Source organism: Nycticebus coucang, chromosome 11, assembly GCF_027406575.1.
Source record: "Nycticebus coucang isolate mNycCou1 chromosome 11, mNycCou1.pri, whole genome shotgun sequence".
NCBI lineage: Eukaryota > Metazoa > Chordata > Mammalia > Primates > Lorisidae > Nycticebus > Nycticebus coucang.
Genome location: NC_069790.1, coordinates 27,738,812 through 27,762,545, shown reverse-complemented (window position 1 = coordinate 27,762,545; position 23,734 = coordinate 27,738,812). Strand labels below are relative to the sequence as shown.

Sequence of the window (23,734 nt, the reverse complement as noted above, 5' to 3'; positions counted from 1 at the left end):
AGCTCACATGAGTCTCACAAAAGCCCTATAATGCAGGCAGAGGGGATATTACAATCTCTATCTGTAAAACAAGAAAACTGAGTATCAGAAAGGCTCAAATTGCCCAGGCCCTATAAAGAGAAAGGTAGGACAAGAGCCCAAGACCCCTATCTGCTGGAAAGAACTCATCTCCCCTAGTTTCAGGTGATGATTTCTTGTGGTAGGATAGGCATAAAGTGCCACATGTTCACAAAGGAGTGGTGAGCTAGAGGGAAGAGGGGATATTGGTGCTGAGGCCTTGGGGGATGCATAGAAGTCAACCAATAGAGAGGAGGGAAGAGGACAGGTATTTGCAGCAAAGGATAGAAAGAGCAAATGCACAGGAAAATGCAAGTGTGGTTTGTTATAGAATGGCAAGCAGCTCTGTGTAGCTGGGGCTGGAAGAGCAAGCTGAGAGAGAACAACTAAAAATGAGGGTAGCAAGTCAGCAGGAATTTGTACAGGTCTTATGGAGGTCAGTTATGACACAAACTATGGCCCAGGGATGCTACATCTGGAAGTACATCCAATGGCTATATCTGCACATGTACAAAAGGGCCTGTATACAGAGGTTTTTGTTGTTGTTATTGTTTGGGTTTTTTTTTTTTTTTGGAGATAGAGTCTCACTCTGTTGCCCTTGGTAGAATGCTGTGGCATTATCTTAGCTCCCAGCAACCTCAAACTCTTGGGCTTGAACAATCCTCTTGCCTCAGCCTCCCGAGTAGCTGGGACTACAGGTGCCCGCCACTATGCGCAGCTAGTTTTTCTGTTTTAGTAGAGACGGGGTCTTGCTCTTGCTCAGGCTGGTCTCAAACTCCTGAGCTCAAGTGACCTACCCCCGTTGGTCTCCCCAGAATTCTAGGATCACAGGCATAAGCCACCAGGCCTGGCCTGTACAAAGCTCTTCACGGCTGCAGTGTCTGCACCAGCAAAATATTGGAAATCATCCAAGTGTCCATCAATAGATGACTGATTAAATCAATTGTGGTACTTCTCCACAATGGATGATTATGCAGTTGCAAAAAAAAAAAAGTGACAATCACTGTGAACAGACATACAGAAATCTTTAGAAAATGTTACTAAGTGATAAAAGCAAATTGCTGAGCTTTTCTTTGAAATTTGAATGATATATTTAAAAATCAAATTTAAAAATAGTATACATATATATAATTCATGGAAAAAAGAAAATAAATCATGATATTCATTTCTTTTTATTTGTATAAAACTCAATAAGGATATGCAAGGAATTATTAAAAGGGTTATATAGAATAGGAATCAGGGTAGATATGGATGGGGGAGGAAGATTTCTTACTGAGAGCCTTTTTAATCTTTGAGCTACATAGATATATTACCCATTCAAAATATAAAATTACATTAAAAAGTGTGTTGAACTGGCTGGCAACCTGTAGAATACTGAAACTGGACCCACACCTTTTACCATTAACTAAGATAGACTCTCACTGGATTAAAGATTTAAACTTAAGACATGAAACTATAAAAATACTAGAAAAGAGTGCAGGGAAAAGTCTTGAAGAAATCGGTCTGGGCGAATATTTTATGAGGAGGACCCCCCGGGCAATTAAAGCAGCTTCAAAAATACACTACTGGGACCTGATCAAACTAAAAAGCTTCTGCACAGCCAAGAACATAGTAAGTAAAGCAAGCAGACATCCCTCAGAATGAGAGAAGATATTTGCAGGTTATGTCTCCAACAAAGATTTAATAACCAGAATCCACAGAGAACTCAAACGTATTAGCAAGAAAAGAACAAGTGATCCCATCACAGGCTGGGCAAGGGACTTGAAGAGAAACTTCTCTGAAGAAGACAGACACACGGTCTACAGACATATGAAAAAATGCTCATCATCTTTAAATCATCAGAGAAATGCAAATCAAAACTACTTTGAGATATCATCTAACTCCAGTAAGATTAGCCCATATCACAAAATCCCAAGATCAGAGATGTTGGTGCGGATGTGGAGAAATGGGAACACTTCTACACTGCTGGTGGGAATGCAAATTAATACATTCCTTTTGGAAAGATGTGTGGAGAACACTTAGAGATCTAAAAATAGACTTGCCATTCAATCCTACAATTCCTCTACTAGGTATATACCCAGAAGACCAAAAATCACATCATAACAAAGATATTTGTACCAGAATGTTTATTGCAGCCCAATTCATAATTGCTAAGTCATGGAAAAAGCCCAAGTGCCTATCGATCCACGAATGGATTAATAAATTGTGGTATATGTACACCATGGAATATTATGCAGCCTTAAAGAAAGATGGAGACTTTACCTCTTTCATGTTTACATGGATGGAGTTGGAACACATTCTTCTTAGTAAAGTATCTCAAGAATGGAATAAAAAGTATCCAATGTACTCAGCTCTACTATGAAACTAATTTTTGGTTTTCATATGAAAGCTATAACCCAGTTACAACCTAAGAATATGGGGACGAGGGAGAGGGAGGGGAGGGAGGGGGAGGATGGGCGGAGGTAGGGTGATTGGTAGGATTACACCTGCGGTGCATTTTACAAGGGTACATGTGAAACTAAGTAAATGTAGAATATAAATGTCTTAACACAATAACTAAGAAAAAGCCAGGAAGGTTATGTTAACCAGTGTGATGAAAATATGTCAAATGGTCTATAAAACCAGTGTATGGTGCCCCATGATCACATTAATGTACACAGCTATGATTTAATAAAAAATAAATAAAAATAAAAAGTGTGGGGCGGCGCCTGTGGCTCAGTCATTAAGGCGCCGGCCCCATATACCGAGGGTGGCGGGTTCAAACCCGGCCCCGGCTGAACTGCAACCAAAAAATAGCCGGGCGTTGTGGCAGGCGCCTGTAGTCCCAGCTACTCGGGAGGCTGAGGCAAGAGAATCGCTTAAGCCCAGGAGTTGGAGGTTGCTGTGAGCTGTGTGATGCCACGGCACTCTACCGAGGGCCATAAAAGTGAGACTCTGTCTCTACAAAAAAAAAAACAAAAAAAAAACAAAAAAAAAAAAAAAAAAAGTGTGTTTACCCAAATGAGTTGAAAACCTATATATTTACTAAAACCTGAACACAAAGGTTTATGGCAGCTTTATTCACAATTGTCAAATGTGAAAGAAATGTTTTACCATGCCTGAGAAAGACATGAGGAATCTTAAATGCATATTTATTAAGTTAAATAAGTCAGCCTGAAAAAGCTATCTACTGTATATTTCAACTATATGAGATTTTAGCACTATAGAGACAGTACAAAGATCAGTGGTTTCCAGGAGGTGGGGGAGGTTAATAGGCAAAGCACAGTGAATTTTTCCTGGCATTAAAAATATTTTCTTTTTTTTCTTTTTTTTTTTTTTTTGAGAAGGAGTCTCACTTTGTCACCCTCAGTAGAGTGCTGTAGCATCACAGCTCACAGCAACCTCCAGCTCCTGGGCTTAGGCGATTATCTTGCCTCAGCCTCCCAAGTAGCTGGGACTACAGGTGCCCACCACAACACCCAGGTATTTTTTGTTGTAGTTTGGCCAGGGCCGGGATCGAACCCGCCCTCCTCAGAATATGGGGCCAGCAGGGCCCTACTCATTGAGCCACAGGCACTGCCCTAAATACTATAATGATAGATACATCTCACTATGCTTTTGTCAAAACCCATAGAAATGCAACACAGAAAATGTAAATTAAGAACTTTAGTTAATATATCCATATTGGCTCATCAATTGTAACACATGTGCACACTTGGCAGGAGCTTGGTAATAGGAGAAACTGGGAGGCAGATGATTGAGTGTATGGGAACTCTCTGTACCTTCTGTTCATTTTTCCATAAACATAAAAGTGCTCTAAAAATAACTTATTAATTTAAAATAGAAAAGAAAAGAAAGAAAGAGAAGAAAGGGAAATTGAACAGGGTGCCAGTCAGGAAGAGTTCTGAATGGCATACAAACCAGCCTGAATTCTCAACCTATCAACACAACCCAACATTTTACAAGAAGGCAGTGACACAGCTGTGTTCTGGAAAGAAAATTCTGGTAATCCTGCAGGGAGAAGAATCCTAGAGAAAAAGACAAGGGACCAATAGGAAGATCACAGCAGGGCTAAGGGTAGAAAATGAGGGTAGAAAAGTCAGCAGGAATTGTATAGCTCTTATGGAGAGCAGTTAGGACACAAGCTTCAGCCTTTGGCCCAGAGATGCTACATCTGGAAATGCATCCAAGGGCTACCCTTGCACATCTACAGAAGGACGTGTGTGCACAGCTCTTCACACTGCACTCCATGGACTAGCAACATTTGGAATAGTCCAAGTGTCCACCAAAATAGGATCAGTCTAAATGAGATGGGGCAGTGTGGAGGACATGGGGTCAGCAGAATTCAGGGACAAGTGTCTCTGTGCATCTGGGATGGGAAGGAAATAAGGGTCATGTTTCCTCCAGGTTTCTACCATAAAGTATGTGGCAAACGATGATGTTAAAGACACAGGGACAAATGAGCTAGGGGAACAAACTTGGATTTTGACTTGTGAGGTTATGTCACCTTTAGGTTACGCATGTGGGAATGCACACAAGGAGCTTAAAACACAGGTATGGAACTCAGAAAAGAAGTCAGCACTGCCTTAGAGACTAATTATGGCATATATCGAAGTGCAATTATTTATACAAGAGGATATGATTTCATCTACAGTGTATCTGAGTAATAATATACCAGGAGATAACTAGTAAAATGAATCTAGCCTATCCCCGCCCCCCGGCAAAAAAAAGATTGTAACCCTGAGAGTAAATACAGGCTGTCCCAATGGTCACCAAACACACATAGGGAAAATAGGACATTGCATCCAAATGTGCCTTTATTTACAAAATATTCACTACAAAATTTTACAAAGTATTTCTCTACATGTTGATATATAAATATTAAAAAATATAAAATATAAGTTTGTTAATTTTCTGACGTGTGGCAACCTTTTGGGCACCCTATATTGAGTTAGCCTATCCTCCAAAAACGATAACAGACTTTTCTGAAATATGAAATATTTCTTTTAGACATGTTCATAAATGGCTTTGTGTGATATAGTTACTGTGGCTACTTTATGAAATATCCCCACTCTTTTTATTCTCACAGATTTGGACAGAAAACAGCAGGGATAGGATAGTGTGTTTCTATTCCAGCGCTCGGCGCCTGGAACCATCTGAAAGATCACTTACTCACACGTCCAGCAGTTGATACTCACTGTTAGCTGGGGGACCTGGTCTCTGTATGTGGGCTAGTTTGGACTCCTCCTAGAATGATGGACACCTGGGCTCCTAGGGCTAAAGTCCTGGGAGAGAGAGGGACAGGTGGAAGTTGTATATAAACCAGCCTGGAAGCCACATGCTCCACTGGTAAGAGCAACCACAAGCCCTCACTCAGATCTGTGGCCAGATGAAGGGGACGGGCCTCACCCTCACCCTCCCCTGGCCCTGGGAGGAGGGCCTTCTTCACGTTCTGAGAAGTGTATGTGCGATGGGATTTGGTGCCTCACCTTTGGGAATTTAAATCTGAACATGTGAAAATCAAAGTTTTATTTCAGTCCGTGTCTCTCTTGGGGGAAAAATGATAGAAATAATCAGGGAAGATGAACAGGGAAGGTGAGCAACAACTCAGCACACTTCATCCACAGAGTCTACTGTGCTCCAGGAAAAGAGAGAAACATTCAGACCCAAATGACATGGGTATTCACTAATAGAGGAATGAATGCTCACATACTTACCAGAGCACCTCCTCTTCACTGAGAAGGGAAGTCTCACTAAAGTTTAGGGGCTTGGGCTAAGTTAGTGGCTCAAAGAGAAAGGCAAGTGGTTTTGGTGGAAGGCCTGTGGAAAACAGTCTGTCCCTGCCCTCTCCACAGACAGCCAAGGACCAGTCATGCTCAATCCTGCCTGCTCATCTCAGTGCCTTTTGTAAACTCATCTAAAATAAGCAGCTCTAGCCCAGCACTGTGGCAGGAGCCTATAGTCCCAGCTACTCGGGAGGCTGAGGCAAGAGGATCACTTATGCCAAAGAGTTTGAGGTTGCTGTGAGCTATGACGCCCCAGCACTCTACTGAGGGTGACAAAATAAAACTCTGTCTCAAATAAGCAGCTCCTTGTAGAGTTATGTTGCTTTGGTGCTGGTTAATGCTTTTAACAAACTGAAACAGAACCAGTGATTTACGATTCAGATAAGAAAAAAAATACACCTTGAGGGCAGTGCTGTGGCTCAACGGAGTAGGGCACTGGCCCCACATGCCGGAGGTGGTGGGTTCAAACCCAGCCCCAGCCAAAAACTGCAAAAAAAAAAAATCTTGATGAATTCCTGTTTAAAACCAAGAATGATCATCAGAAATCAGTTTATTTCACAAACCACAGAACACCAAAGAGTAGGGATTATGTCAACAGAAAGAACTTGTTCATTTAACAGCCCCAATTTTTTCCTCCAAATTCTTCATTTAACAAACTACCATTCAAACATACATTACATACAGACACACACCCAATTTAAGTAACTATATCATAACTAAGAAGGTTATTTCATGAATGCAAAGATGGTTCAGTTTGTCATATAAATAGAAAGAAAAATTACGTGATTATCTCCATACATAATCACTAAGACAAACCTCAACAAAATTTAATACCTAGTCCTGAGTTACTTTTTAAACACTCAAAATAGAAATGTATGTACACTTTTTTTTAGAGACAGGATCTCACTATTTTACTCAGATTGGCCTTGAGTTCCTGGGCTCAAGCGTCTTGAGTAGCTGGGATTACAGGCACGTGCCACCATACCCAGCTTATGTATACTTTTAAACATGATAAAACTATATAAATCTCAGTCCCAAAATCAGTTACCTCTCTTAACAGGAACTACTAGAGGCAGCTTCACTCAGGTCAGGCATAAAGGTAGAGATAACCCACTATCTCCATTACCGTTTAATATGAGATCCAAGATGTAAACCAAAACAATCAGATAAGAAAATAATTCCATTAAAATTAAATAATTAATTAAAAATTTTATTTAAAAATAAATTAAAATAATAAATAATTAAAAATTTAAAATAATTAAATAATTAAAATTCTATTTTAATTAATAAAATAATAATTTTATTAAATTATTAATAAAATAATTTTATTAATTAAAATAATTAAGAACAATCAGACGATCTCCATTTGCAGGTGATAGAACAATGTACCTAGAAACACCAAAGGAATCAATGATAAAAGCTAACATAACCAACGAAAGAATTTAGTAAAATAGCAGAATGTAAAATTAATATAAAATAGCCATCATGAAAGTATAACAACACCCTCTGAGACACAGGCATTGTCCCACTGTGCCAATGAGAACGCAAAATGGTACACCACCTATGGAAGGAAATTTGACAGAATCTAGCAAAATACTACATTTATTTAACCTTGTGACCCAGCACTACACAGTTCTACATGAGGAATGAAAACTACCTGTGTTCTGTAGAGAGTGAACTCCACAATGTTTTAGTTGAAAAATGCAAAGCAGAGAAAAATCTATTAAATTGCTATTAATCTAAGAAAGGAGGAAATGAACCAGGATGAATATGCATGTATGTGTAATCTATTACATGTGTATTTATTACACATATACATAATTTTTTAAATGAAAGGATAAACCAAAAATCTTCCAAAACATAATTACACATAGGGGGTAAAGGAAGTGGAGTAAGGGAGACAAGTATAGAAGATATACTTCTATGGATCTACCTTGTGTTTTTAGATCTGACTTTGGAACCATGTAAATATTTTACTTAATTATAACACAAGGACCATAACAGTGAACATAGAGTTCTCCACATGACTTTATTTCTAAGTCTATGAGCAAACCTGAATGGAAATGGGAATGAGCAGAACCAACGACAATTCTCAAAATCGGCTTCCAAGAAAAAAGTGACAGTATGCGGCTGGCAAAGCCAAGAAAGAGAAGCAATGTGACTCAAGACACTGCCGCGCACGACTTACCTCAACCTTGCTCTCTGGGCCATGATCAGCAGCAGGGAAATATACAACCTCCTGTACTTCATCTCTGGGCCGGGCTGAATTTTTCCCAAATACCACCTCACCATCCTTAGCACGTGGTGGGAAGGCCACAAAACAGTAACTCGGAGGAGCTACAGCCATCCTGAAAAGAAAATGCCAGAGAGAGAATGGAAGCAGGCCTAACGTGGAACATTCCAACAGCAAGTTCTTCAAACATATTTCACCAGCTAAAATTGTTTTACTATTGAACTGTGTTGCAGCTAGCTCATTAAGAGATCCCAGCTGGCAAGTGGGGAAGGGGGTGCCCAGAGCAGACTCACAGAGCCACTGAGACCAGATATTGTTTAGTTTAATCATAGGATTAAATAAGCTCAAATTTGCAACAAACCACAGCAGCAGCCAAAAGTGCAGTGACATGGGAGAAAGGAGAGGTTATAATTGTTCCAGGCAGAGACACACACACTCACACACTCACACACATACACACACACACACACACACAGAGCAATCTGTCACAGCAATAAATGAACAAATAAATATACCTTGTAACAGTGACTGCACAAGAACCTCAGATCTAGAGACGCTTGCCTACCACATAATAGATTTGGGGGTATGATGAGGAAATGGGTCTAGAGATAAATTGAAAGATGCCCTCTTTGGGTTTGTTAATAGTTTTACTCTACTCAATGAATATTAACTCAAGCACATTCTGAATCTCTCCCCATGTCTCCAGCAGCTCCTGGGCTTAAAGCTTGTTCTCTCCTACCTGCCAATGTGCATCCTCACTGCTTGATCCTTCTTTCATAATTTAACCCCCTTTTCCCTTTGGGAGAATTCATCCATGCCCAAGAACTTCCCTTATCAGTTACGTACCAATGACCTACACATTTCATTACAGCTCATCTCTCACCTTGAACTTCAAACCGATAGACCCTACTGGCTCCCTGACATCCAAAGCTGATTTCATCTTCTTTTTCCCCTTTCCAAGTTTCCCTATCTCAGTGACCATGTCCACTGTCCTTCCCATTGGAGCATCTGGACCTCAGGAGCCATCATTACCATGTGTTTCTCTATTACCTAACATGTCACCAAGTCCTTAGATTCAATCTTCTGAATCTCTAATTTTGTTCTATTTCCTTCCATTTCTACTGCCACCACCCTACACTAAACATTGTCACCTCCAGCCTGGACCACTACAGTAGCCTCCTAAGGGGTTGCTCCAAAACATTTTACCCCTCCCAACCATTATGCACATTCCAGCCAAAGTGATCTTTTTACAAGGAAGATTTGATTATTTCATCTCTGCTTAAAATTCTTCAGCGGTTTCCCGTGGCTGTTAGAATAAAGGCCAAAATCTAATCAGGCTTGTGCCTCCTCCCCAGCCTTGTTGCATACCATTCACCCCTCCACTCTCACAACTCTGGGACACAGCCTTTTGTAGCTCTACAATACCCCTGGCCCTTTGCATATGTTCCATCTGTTTTCTTGAAATTGCCTTTCCCTGTTTCCTTCACCAAAACTATTTCCCTAGTTCATTCCTGCCCTTTGGTGACTAGAAATTTGTTGCTTAAATGTTTGGGCAACAAATTTATAGTCACTGTCCTATAACTCTCATAGAATACTGTCCTTTTCTTTTATAGTAACAATCAGAAATGGAAAAATGTGTATATTTTAATAATCAATAATTAGTGTCTCCCTGCAAAGTCTAAGCAATATGAAAAAGCAGGAACCTGGTCTCTTCCTCACACCATGGTAACACCAGCTCTATACAATGTCTTATACAGGGTACATTTTCAATAAATAATAAACAAGGGCTCTTTCCTTGCTTCTTAGTATTCCACCAAACTGAAGCTGACCCTCTACCCCATGCTTCTGCACCTGGCTTGAATGCCCTTCCCTTAGGATTTGGGCATATTCCTCAGGACTGAATCATAACCCCTTTCTTTCAGGAATATTTCTATTAAAAACTATCATTTTTTTCAGTATCCACAAGCACTAACCCACCCATGTTGCTCTAAAATAATGTACATTTGTTGCCTCAAATAAATTTCTTCACCTGTTTCAAAGAAAGCTCCTTGAGTAGCCTCTTCCCCAACGCCTAGAATTAGAGGCACTCAAACATTATCTATTATATCAACTATTGTATTTGTGTCTTCAATTATCCAACTTCGATGTTTTATGAGTCCAAAATATGATGTATAAATGAAAGTAATGTTCTCAGAAAAGCACTCAACTAGGATATAAAAGTCAGTTCCATCACCTACTAGCTATGTGGCCTTGGGCATGTCACTTTTCCTTTCTGATCCCATCTTTCCTCTTCTGCAAATATTTTTCCCAGCCCACAGGTTAATCATAAAAAATCAAGCAGACTGATGTTTGGGAACATATTTTGCAAACTGTGGAGACTACATAAAAGTATAAGATTATTTTTCTTTTTTTATTAAATCATAGCTGTGTACATTAATGCAATCATGGGGTACAATGTGCTGGTTTTATATACAATTTGAAATATTTTCATCAAACTGATTAACATAGCCTTCATGGCATTTTCTTAGTTATTGTGTTGAGACATTTATATTCTGCATTTAGTAAGTCTCACCTGTACCCTTCTAAGATGCACCGTGTGTGTGTGGTCCCACCTATGGCTCCCTTCACCCATCCACCCCTCTCCCCTTCCCTCCCTTACCCCTTTCCCCATATTCTTGTGCTACAATTGGGTTATAGCTTTCATATGAAAGCTATAAATTAGTTTCAAGATAATTTATTTGGGTTTTGATTGCTGAAACATAGCAACATCTAAAAATTTCTGTAAAGCAAGCCAATCAAAATGAACTTGCCTTGTTCCCATCTAGCACAGTTATCAAATCACAGAGCCAGCACTATTCTATGCTTAGAAGCATTTAGGGACCACAATGCTTTTTCTAGATGCAGGCTACTGTAAGCTAGTCTGCACACACGCACCAGGTTGCTGGAGCCCTTACCTGCATTGCTTACGGCAGGCCCTGCGGGGGTGGGGGGTGGGGCAGAGAAATAGGAGAGGCCACAACTCTGAAAATAATCCCCCCCACCCCACAGTAAAATACCGCTCCTCTTATCTGTGAGAGAGAAAAGGCAGGAAGACAAAAAGCCTCAAGTTTTTTAATCCTTTAACCATTTTCTCAAAAGACAGCTTTATCTTCAGACTTGAGGGGCAGGGGGAGATAAAAAAGAATCTGTATGTGTAAGAAAGACCAGAATAAGTATAAAATAAAATCCCTTCCTGGATAGTTTCTCGAATGGGAGTGTGGGAAGCACAGGCTGAGGCAAAGAAGACCTGGAAAAGACAGGTGGGAGAGGAGGTGCTTCCCTGCCTGTGAGCCTGCAGGGTGTCCTGGGGCTTCCCTCCTTCCCCATTGCCTGGTCGCTGTGGAAGGTGCCTGTATCCCAGCCACTCAGGAGGCTGGGACAAGAGAATCACTTGAGCCTAAGAGTTTGAGTTTGCTGTGAGCTATGATATCACAGCGCTCTATTGAGGGCAACAAAATAACTGTCTCCAAAAAAAAAAGAAAAGAAAAGAAAGACCTGTGTCTCATCTAGGAGTAGAACCTTACTTATTGGGGCCTTAAAAATGGTAGGAAGCCACCAGTCTCACATTTATGAGATTTATCTATAGAAAATAAGTAAAACCCACAGAGTTTTTGACAAGCCCTTATTCTTCAGCCAGGGTATCTGCTTCGTCTGTAAGTCATCCAGGTCAACTTGACTATGATAAGTACATAGGCAACAGAAGCCCAGAGGTATGTGGGCCCAGGGAGGCTGGCTTCTCCACTGAATTTTGTCAATGACTAGGAATGCCAGAAATGAGAATTGCAGTATCTACTTGAAAAAAAAAAAAAAAAAACTAGATGAACTAGTAAACTGTGCATAGAAAATAGTAACAAACTAGCCTAGGCTAAAATTGTCCATTGATTTTTTTTTTCCCTGAATCACCAATGTATGTACAGACTAGCCTCTGAGATGACCTAGTCAGACTCTTTTCAACTCTCTGGATCAGTGCTTTACAAGAAAATTCCAAAAGAATTTTCTGGTCTCAATGGCACTGGCTCTAATTTACAGGCTCCTCATCCCTTCCCAGCCCTAAGGCCTGTGAGCCTGTGTATCCTCTCTCCGGAGCAGTCTCCCTCTCCCCCTACCTGTCTTTGTGTAAAATAGGAAAGGAGATATCTGCTTAGAGGAGGTAGGTAAAAGAAATTTTTCTTTGTCAGAAGAATTTTGAAAAATTCTTTCAAAAGAATTTTCTGCAATGATGAGAATGCTCTATCTCCACTGTCCTTGTGTGGCTATTAAAGTATGGTTAATGTGATTGAGAAACTATATTATCAGTTTCATTCAAACTTTCATTAATTTACATCTAAATAGCCACATATAACTAGTAGGAACTCTCTCAAACAGAGCATCAATACAGTTTTCCAAAGAAACCCAGAAATGAAGATTTTCACATTAAGGCTTCCAGTGATCCTAGAGTACTTATTTGTGAAGTCCTCAATTTACGCTCATGACAAAATATGCTGTCATTCATACAAAGCAAATCAGCAAAAAAGAGGAAGGACACCTATAGAAAACTGTAGGAAACAAACATTAGGAAGCAGCTACTGAACTCAGCAGGCAGACTTAGATTAAGTGAGCTCTTTTCTCTAGAAGCTAAAGGTGATTCTGCTCTGGATGCCAGTCACCTTTCTCTTAACCTGATCTCATAATCTGAACTCAATATACCATGAAAGTGGGCCTCGTTGTATTCTGGAAATCCTTTGTTGTTTTCTGATCAATTCTTTTCTCTCTCTCCTAAATGAATTTTTGATACCTTTGCTTTTCTTTAAACCTCCACCCACCTCCTCTAAGCAGGTATCTCCTTTCCTATTTTTCACAAAGACAGGCATGGGGATAGGGAGACTGCTCTGGAGAGAGGACACACAGGCTCACAGGCCTCAGGGTTGGGGAAGGGGTGAGGAGCCAGTAAGTTAGAGCCAAAGGGAAGTAGTTTGGAAGGCCAGGTCCATACTGGCCTTGAAGATCATGACAAGAACTTTAGTGTCTTAGAACCCCAAAGGCTTTGAAGTCAGGTTTTAGGCAGGAAATGGGGACAGTTCAAATAGAGAACTTCAAAGAAGGTAGCTGTGATTAAAGAGGAGATCACACAGCAGAAGAAGATGAAGGGATGACAGGTGAGTCCATTACTAAGAATCAACCCTCAGGGAATGATCAAGCATATGAGGGAGACATATGCACAAAAGTGTTCATCACAGCAGTATTCATACAGGTGAAAAACTCACTGAAACTTACTCATCCAGAATCAGAGAAATGGCTAAAACTGTCTGCTACATCTAAATGGTGGCATCCTATAAGCCCACTGAATATATGTTTGCATATGTAATTGAATGGAGAAATAGTTGAGGGGGCAATAAATTATTTCAATTATGTAAAAATATACATAGAAAAAGACTTTGCCTAAATTATTTGCCCAGGAAATGTGCCCAAAATATTAACAGTGGTAGCCTGGCAATGAAACTCCTTGCTTTATCATCCTCTAATTTCCAACTTTCCTGTAAGTATTTTTACCTATATAATCTAATAAAAGATTTTTTAAAACAAACCTGAGGAGGTCACAAATTTAGGGATTTTTAAAGAAAATGTGAATTCCCAGCTATTTGGGAGGCTGAGGCAAGAGAATCGCCTAAGCCCTGTTGCTGTGAGCTGTGTGATGCCATGGCACTCTATTGAGGGTGATAGAGGGAGACTCTGTCTCTACAAAAAAAAAAAAAATGTTGATTCTACTTCTGTATCTGACACATCTGAAATTTCAAAACTGGCAAGGTCTTGTTTGAGTTATAGCTAGGATGAAATATTTTTTATTCAGCATTGTAATAGTTATTCTCTGATCCCTCCTTTCACCTTTTTTGCAGGTTGCTCAACTCAGAATTACTCAGAGTACACAATTTTTTCTTACTTTCATTCACACAAATAGTAAGTTGGTCTCCTACAATTGTTCCCTTTAGGAAAAGAAAATTGGCCAAACCGGAAGCCAGTTTTCTCATAATCCTGAGATGAAATCCTTCTGAAAATGATTCAAAGAAACTCAATTCTGTTTCTATTATTTGTCCAAATATTGGCTAACATACCAGATATCCACACTAAAAAAAAAAATCTGACAGGCCACCTCATCTGTATGCTGTGTGTAACATACATTTCGAAATCTTTGTTCACAGAATTTTAAAATGCTGATATTTATGCATGACACAAGAAACTGTATCATTTTTCTCCTTTTTCTTTATAACCTTATGCAGCATTATGAGATGTATTAATATATTCTTCTTCACACGCAAAAGAAAACTAAAATTCAATTAACTCCTCATCACACATGCTAATATGAAAATTTATAGCATGAAAAATTTTAACTATTTGTATTTGCCTGTGAAAACAGTATATAACCATCGGGTAATGGATTTTTCTATCATAACTACATTCTACTTAAGCCAGTATTAAAAAATCAGTGAATGCAGCTCACCCAGAAATAAAGCCATGATTGGTAGCTTTTTTAAAAAACTTGCTTGTTTTAAAGCATAATTCTGAAGCTGTCTTCTGAGGTGAGGTGACCCAGAAGGGAAGGCGGGAGCTGCAGTGTGTGCTGTAGGCCTGAAACTGAAAGTACAAGTGTCCAAAACAATATTTTCCAGACTGTATCCTGTGGGTCTTTTGTGGATTATGAAATACATTTAGTGAATAGGAACATCTTTTTTAAAAAAGCATTTTTAGAAAGAATACATGCATCTCACATAGTAAGAGTAAGAAAGTATTAAACTCTAATTTTCCCAACAGGTAATTCACAGGTTATGAATGAGATAGGTTCTATAGGTTTGTTCTTAAGTTGAATTTATATGTAAGTTGGAACAGATATCTGTAATAACCTCCATTTGTGTGAGTCATACGTCAGTCAGATGTTTATAATTCAGGGACTTTATTGTAATAGCCTCTGTTCAGAAGTTCAAGTTGTACATAAGTCATGTATTTGTAACTCAGGGACTGCCTAGACACACAGCCACACATAGACGTGTGCCTGTACGGGATTGAACTGCAGTATTTCTCTCTCACTGTGAGTCTCAATGAAAAAGCTTTAAAAGCAATAGGCTTAAAGTGCAGGTCTACTGAATAAGTCTTCTCAGTGGTAAATACCAGGTATGATTCTTGTCATGTTGGTAATAAACTAACAGTTCCAATTAATGAAACACTCTGGTTTAAAAAAAAAAAAGGCGGCCGAGCCCCGCGACCGCTGCTGCTTGCGGTTTGAGGTGGGAGGGTCAGGTTGCTCTGACGCTGCCTGTGTCGCCCTGTGCCCTGCAGGTGCTGGGAGATCCGTAAGGAACATGCTGGGACACCAAGGAAGCCGGCAAATGCTCCCTACCCATTGATTCTTTTGGAGCTGTCCTGATGTACTGTAATAGAAAACATAGTTTATGGTACATAGTATTATGCTGCAAATGCATAATCACAAAACATAGCTCTAATTTGCATTTCTTGGAATATATATCGCTGTGAACAAGATCAGGAGTTGACCTGTTCTCTATGTAGAAACTGTTTGGATGACACCAAAACGCCATTCTGGGAAACGTACACTTGCTCACTCATGTGCGCCCCATACATAACACATACTGCATGTGCAGAACTTTCTTAGCCAGGAAAGTCAACATTTCAATTAAGAATTCAGATGACTGGAGGCGGAGCAAGATGGCAGCCGAGTAACAGCTTCCTTGCATCTGGGCACCGTGAGTCTGAGGAGATAGGACTCCAGGCATCTCTGGCTGGTGGGAACTGCCTATAATCACTCCTATGAGGATACAGGGAGTCAGCGAGAGACTTCTGGACCCCAAGAGGAGGACTAAAACAGTGGAAAACCGGCAAGTGGTCACGTGTGTTCAATCCATCTAAACCCGCCCACAACTGTAAGTTCAGTAGCAGCGAGACTGCAAACCAGAAAGGCCTTACCTGTGAACTGTTTTGATGTCCTTGGACTTGGCACTGAGTTGAACTGCCTTGGGGAAGGCCTGAGCGGGAGTGCGGAGAACTTTGGCCGTTGTCTAGGGCCCCAGTCTGAGCCTCTGAGCCAGACGGAGTCACACGGAACCATTGTCAGTGACCTGCCCCGGCAAGCTCCACCCTCAGGGTCGCAGAGCTAGAAACGGGTGGGAGCTGGTAACCCAGCAACCAAGTAGCCTAAGGGTGGGGTCTGAGACGCCTTGCAGCCCTAACCCTCAGGGGCAGAGTGAGACCGGTTTTGGCACACTGGGTAAGTGGATAGCCACTTCAGCAGTGATTCCAGCGAGAAAGCTGGGAAAGCTTCTGCTCAGCAAGTTTACAAGTTCAAAGTGCCTTTTAAGTGGGCTGAAGAGAGATTTAGGGTGTCTACCTGCTGGGGTTTGAGAAATCAGCAGCCTCCAGTCATTTCAGAACTGTGACTAACATCTCATACCCCAGAAGACCACATGTTGCCCAGACAATATTCAATAACATATACAAACTGCTTTGTCTTTGGTTGTGTATTTTTTTCTTTTTTTTCGTTTGGTTGTTTTTTTTTTGTTTGTTTGTTTTGACGTTGTTGATGTTCTTTTGTTTTTTAATTTCAATCTTTTCCATACAGATCCCTTTTTCTTTCTCAATTTTTCTAGTTTAATTATAAGTTCCCATTGCTGCCTTTTTTACTAACTACAACTTCATTTTTGCTAGTGTTTCTACCGCTATCATTTGGTTTTTCACCCAATTTTATCCCCGTAAAGTTTTCTGTTTGCTTGTTTTGGTTTGATTTATAGCATTTTTGTCTTTCCTCTCTACTTGGTGGAGGTGGGGTACTGTGTCTGATCAGGTTAGCAAAGAGCTGCTGACCTCAAGGGAACCACCCAACTGGACACTCCCAGAAGGTGGGGTTTTTTAAGGTTGTGTCAAAGTACCCTACTGTACACCTATATTGCCCTGTCTCCCTCTTTCTGTGCCTCTCTTCTTTTTGTCAATATTCCTTATCCCCACCCCCTCTCATTTCTCTACCTTTCTTTTTTTTCTTATCACTCGGTCCTCCTTTCTTTCATCCCTTTTTTGCTCTTCAATTTCTCACCCTTCTGGTCCTGTAACCCTTAGTCCACAGGCACAAGAACTTAAAGAGCAAGAGGAAGTGAAAGGAAAATTAGGGCAAGGAAACAGATAAAAGAAATCACTCATGAGGAAGAATCAGCAGAAAACTCAAGGCAACATGAAGAACCAGTCCAGAACAACCCCGCCAAGGGACCATGAGGTAGCTACTGCAGAGGATTCCACCGATACAGAAATGTTAGGAATGACAGAAAGGGAATTTAGAATACACATGTTGAAAACAATGAAAGAAATGATGGAAACAATGAAGGAAACTGCTAATAAAGTGGAAAATAACCAAAAGGAAATCCAAAAACAGAATCAAATCAGAGATGAACGATATGAAGAATATAAAAAGGATATAGCAGAGCTGAAGGAAATGAAACAGTCAATCAGGGAACTTAAAGATGCAATAGAAAGTATCAGCAAAAGGTTACACCATGCAGAAGAAAGAATTTCAGAGGTAGACGACAAAGTTTTTGAGATAACTCAGATAGTAAAAGAGGCAGAAAAGAAGAGAGAGAAAGCAAAACGTTCACCGTCAGAATTATGGGACTTCATGAAGCGTTCCAACATACGAGTTATAGGAATTCCCTTTCTATAGTTATAGAAGGGGAAGAAGAATGCCCCAGAGGAATGGAAGCCATACTAGAGAATATTATAAAAGAAAATTTCCCAAACATCACCAAAGATTCTGACACACTGCTTTCAGAGGGATATCGGACCCCAGGTCGCCTCAACTCTAACCGAGCTTCTCCAAGACACATTGTGATGAACCTGTCCAAAGTTAAGACAAAAGAAAAGATTCTGCAAGCAGACAGGAGTAAGCTCCAGTTGACCTACAGGGGCAAATCCATCAGAGTGACTTCAGACTTCTCTAATGAAACTTTCCGAGCAAGAAGACAATGGTCATCTACCTTTAATCTACTTAAACAGAACAATTTTTAGCCCAGAATTCTGTACCCTGCTAAGCTAAACTTCAAAATTGATGGAGAAATCAAATCATTTATGGATATACAAACATTGAGGAAATTCGCCACAACAAGACCAGCTCTACAGGAAATATTTCAACCTGTTCTGCACACTGACCACCACAATGAATCAGCAGCAAAGTAAGAACTCAGAAATCAAAGGACAGAACCTAACCTCCACACTGATGCAAAAGATAAAACTAAGCAATGGACTCTCACCAAATAAGACGAATAGAATACTACCACATTTATCAATTATCTCAGTAAATGTTAATGGCTTGAATTCCCCACTGAAGAGACATAGATTGGCTGACTGGATTAAAAAACACAAGCCATCCATTTGCTGTCTGCAAGAAACACACCTGGCTTCAAAAGACAAATTAAAGCTCCGAGTCAAGGGTTGGAAGACAATTTTTCAGGCAAATGGAATTCAGAAGAAAAGAGGAGTTGCAATCTTATTTTCAGATACATGTGGATTTAAAGCAACTAAACTCAAAAAAGACAAAGATGCTCAATTTATATTGGTCAAGGGAAAACTACAACAAGAAGACATTTCAATTCTAAATATTTATGCACCCAATTTAAATGCTCCGAGATTCTTGAAGCAGACCTTACTCAGTCTGAGCAATATGATATCTGATAATACCATCATAACAGGGGACTTTAACACACCTCTTACAGAGCTGGACAGATCCTCTAAACAGAAATTAAACAAAGATATAAGAGATTTAAATGAGACCCTAGAACAACTACGCTTGATAGACACATATAGAACACTCCACCCCAAAGATAAAGAATATACATTCTTCTCATCACCCCATGGAACATTCTCCAAAATTGATCATATCCTGGGACACAAAACAAATACCAACAGAATCAAAAGAATTGAAATTTTACCTTGTATCTTTTCAGACCATAAGGCACTAAAGGTGGAACTCAACTCTAACAAAAATGCTCGACCCCACCCAAAGGCATGGAAATTAAACAATCTTCTGTTGAATAACAGATGGGTGAAGGAAGAAATAAAACAGGAAATCATTAACTTCCTTGAGCATAACAACAATGAAGACACAAGCTACCAAAACCTGTGGGATACTGCAAAAGCAGTTTTGAGAGGAAAATTCATCGCTTTAGATGCCTACATTCGAAAAACAGAAAGAGAGCACATCAACAATCTCACAAGAGATCTTATGGAATTGGAAAAAGAAGAACAATCTAAGCCTAAACTCAGTAGAAGAAAAGAAATCTCCAAAATCAAATCAGAGATCAATGAAATTGAAAACAAAAGAATCATTCAGAAAATTAATGAAACAAGGAGTTGGTTTTTTGAAAAAATAAATAAAATAGATAAACCATTCGCCAGACTAACTAGAAATAGAAAAGTAAAATCCCTAGTAACCTCAATCAGAAACGATAAAGGGGAAATAACAACTGATCCCACAGAGATACAAGAGATCATCTCTGAATACTACCAGAAACTCTATGCCCAGAAATTTGACAATGTGAAGGAAATGGATCAATATTTGGAATCACACCCTCTCCCTAGACTTAGCCAGGAAGAAATAGACCTCCTGAACAGACCAATTTCAAGCACTGAGATCAAAGAAACAATAAAAAAGCTTCCAACTAAAAAATGCCCTGGTCCAGATGGCTTCACTCCAAAATTCTATCAAACCTTCAAGGAAGAGCTTATTCCTGTACTGCAGAAATTATTCCAAAAAACTGAGGAAGAAGGAATCTTCCCCAACACATTGTATGAAGCAAACATCACCCTGATACCAAAACCAGGAAAAGACCCAAACAAAAAGGAGAATTTCAGACCAATCTCACTCATGAATATAGATGGAAAAATTCTCAACAAAATCGTAGCCAATAGATTACAGCTTATCATCAAAAAAGTCATTCATCATGATCAAGTAGACTTCATCCCAGGGATGCAAGGCTGGTTTAACATACGCAAGTCCATAAACGTTATCCACCATATTAACAGAGGCAAAACTAAAGATCACATGATCCTCTCAATAGATGCAGAAAAAGCATTTGATAAAATCCAGCATCCTTTTCTAATTAGAATACTGAAGAGTATAGGCATAGGTGGCACATTTCTAAAACTGATTGAAGCTATCTATGACAAAGCCACAGCCAATATTTTACTGAATGGAGTAAAACTGAAAGCTTTTCGTCTTAGAACTGGAACCAGACAAGGTTGTCCTCTGTCACCTTTACTATTCAACATAGTGCTGGAAGTTCTAGCCAATACAATTAGGCAAGACAAGGAAATAAAGGGAATCCAAATGGGAGCAGAGGAGGTCAAACTCTCCCTCTTTGCTGACGATATGATCTTATACTTAGAGAACCCCAAAGACTCAACCCCAAGACTCCTAGAAGTCATCAAAAAATACAGTAATGTTTCAGGATATAAAATCAATGTCCACAAGTCAGTAGCCTTTGTATACACCAATAACAGTCAAGATGAGAAGCTAATTAAGGACACAACTCCCTTCACCATAGTTTCAAAGAAAATGAAATACCTAGGAATATACCTAACGAAGGAGGTGAAGGACCTCTATAAAGAAAACTATGAACTCCTCAGAAAGGAAATAGCAGAGGATATTAACAAATGGAAGAACATACCATGCTCATGGATGGGAAGAATCAACATTGTTAAAATGTCTATACTTCCCAAAGCAATCTACCTATTCAATGCCATTCCTGTCAAAGTACCTACATCGTACTTTCAAGATTTGGAAAAAATGATTCTGGGTTTTGTATGGAACCGGAAAAAACCCCGTATAGCTAAGGCAGTTCTCTGTAACAAAAATAAAGCTGGGGGCATCAGCATACCAGATTTTAGTCTGTACTACAAAGCCATAGTGCTCAAGACAGCATGGTACTGGCACAAAAATAGAGACATAGACAATTGGAATCGAATTGAACACCAAGAAATAAAACTAACATCTTACAACCACCTAATCTTCGATAAACCAAACAAGAACTTACCTTGGGGGAAAGACTCCCTATTCAATAAATGGTGTTGGGAGAATTGGCTGTCTACATGTAAAAGACTGAAACTGGACCCACACCTTTCCCCACTCACAAAAATTGATTCAAGATGGATAAAGGACTTAAATTTAAGGCATGAAACAATAAAAATCCTCAAAGAAAGCATAGGAAAAACACTGGAAGATATTGGCCTGGGGGAAGACTTCATGAAGAAGACTGCCATGGCAATTGCAACAACAACAAAAATAAACAAATGGGACTTCATTAAACTGAAAAGCTTCTGTATAGCTAAGGAGACAATAACCAAAGCAAAGAGACAACCCACACAATGGGAAAGGATATTTGCATATTTTCAGTCAGACAAAAGCTTGATAACTAAGATCTATAGAGAACTCAAATTAATCCACATGAAAAAAGCCAACAATCCCTTATATCAATGGGCAAGAGACATGAATAGAACTTTCTCTAAAGACGACAGACGAATGGCTAACAAACACATGAAAAAATGTTCATCATCTCTATATATTAGAGAAATGCAAATCAAAACATCCCTGAGATATCATCTAACCCCAGTGAGAATGGCCCACATCACAAAATCTCAAAACTGCAGATGCTGGCGTGGATGTGGAGAGAAGGGAACACTTTTACACTGCTGGTGGGACTGCAAACTAGTACAACCTTTCTGGAAGGAAGTATGGAGAAACTTCAAAGCACTCAACCTAGACCTCCCATTCGATCCTGCAATCCCATTACTGGGCATCTACCCAGAAGGAAAAAATCCTTTTATCATAAGGACACTTGCACTAGACTGTTTATTGCAGCTCAATTTACAATCGCCAAAATGTGGAAACAGCCTAAATGCCCACCAACCCAGGAATGGATTAACAAGCTGTGGTATATGTATACCATGGAATACTATTCAGCCATTAAAAAAAATGGAGACTTTACATCCTTCGTATTAACCTAGATGGAAGTGGAAGACATTATTCTTAGTAAAGCATCACAAGAATGCAGAAGCATGAATCCTATGTACTCAATCTTGATATGAGGACAATTAATGACAATTAAGGTTATGGGGGGGAAGCAGAAAGAGGGATTGAGGGAGGGGGGTTGGGCCTTGGTGTGTGTCACACTTTATGGGGGCAAGACATGATTGCAAGAGGGACTTTACCTAACAATTGCAATCAGTGTAACTGGCTTATTGTACCCTCAATGAATCCCCAACAAAAAAAAAAGACAAGCTGTGGTATATGTATACCATGGAATACTATTCAGCCATTAAAAAAAATGGAGACTTTACATCCTTCGTATTAACCTGGATGGAAGTGGAAGACATTATTCTTAGTAAAGCATCACAAGAATGGAGAAGCATGAATCCTATGTACTGAATTTTGATATGAGGACTATTAATGACAATTATGGTTATGGGGGGGAAAACAGAAAGAGGGATGGAGGGAGGGGGGTGGGGCCTTGGTGTGTGTCACATTTTATGGGGGCAAGACATGATTGCAAGAGGGACTTTACCTAACAATTGCAATCAGTGTAACCTGGCTTATTGTACCCTCAATGAATCCCCAACAATAAAAAAAAAAAAAAAGGCCCAGGCCTGGTGGCTCAGGCCTGTAATCCTAGCATTCTGGAAGGCTGAGGCATGTGGATTGCTTGAGCTCAGGAGTTCAAGACCAGCCTGAGCCAGCACGAGATGACTATCTTTAAAAAGGCATGTGAGCTAGGACACAACGGCACTCTACCTAGGGCAACAGAGTGAGACTGTCTCAACAAAAAAATTTAAAGCACATTTATCTGTAGTCTGTGCTATATATATTTATGTTCTCTATGTTTTCCAACTGAAATTATTTTTCTTATTGTTAAATCATAGCTGTGTACATTTGTGCAATCAAGGGGTACACTGTGCTGGTTTCATATACAATCTGAAATATTCTCATCAAACTGTTCAACGTAGCCTTCATGGCATTTTCTTAGCTATTGTATATAGACATTTGTATTCTGCATTTAGTAAGTTTCACCTGTACCCATTCTAAGATGCACCGTAGGTGTGGCCCCACCCATTACCCTCCCTCCACCCTAACCTCCCCCCTCCCTTCCCCTTCTTTGGCCCTTTCCCCATAGTCTTGTGCTATAGTTGGGTTATAGCCTTCATGTGAAAGCTATAATTTAGCTTCCTAGTAGGGCTGAGTACATTGGATAATTTTTCTTCCATTCATGAGATACTTTGCTAAGAAGAATATGTTCCAGCTCTATCCATGTAAACATGAAAGAGATAAAGTCTCCATCTTTCTTTAAGGCTGCATAATATTCCATGGTATACATGTATCACAATTGCTAGTCCATTCGTGGGTCAATGTGCACTTGGGCTTCTTCCATGACTTAGCAATTGTGAATTGGGCTACAATAAACATTCTGGTACAGATGTCTTTTTAATATTGTGATTTTTGGTCTTCTGAGTATAAACCTAGTAAAGGAATTATAGGATCGAATGGCAGGTCTATTTTTAGGTCCCTAAGTATTCTCTAAACATCCTTCCAGAAGGAACGTATTAGTGGGCATTCCACCAACAGTGT

At 39.7% G+C, this 23,734-nt stretch overlaps 1 protein-coding gene across 8 annotated transcripts in view; it reads right to left on the bottom strand.

The window, feature by feature from the left end:
* SCRN1 (secernin 1) overlaps positions 1–23,734 on the bottom strand; it is a 100,431-nt gene that overhangs the window by 58,277 nt on the left and 18,420 nt on the right. For 7 of the 8 annotated variants that reach the window (XR_008383644.1, XR_008383645.1, XR_008383646.1 and 4 more), the window contains exon 2: positions 8,011–8,170. The exons of the other annotated variant lie outside the window; for it this stretch is intronic. Coding sequence is in view for 4 of the 7 variants with exons in the window: in XM_053608981.1 (XP_053464956.1) it covers positions 8,011–8,169 (159 nt within the window). In the remaining 3 variants the exon portion in view is untranslated. The remainder of the gene's footprint in view (positions 1–8,010; positions 8,171–23,734) is intronic. 8 annotated transcript variants of the gene reach the window in all.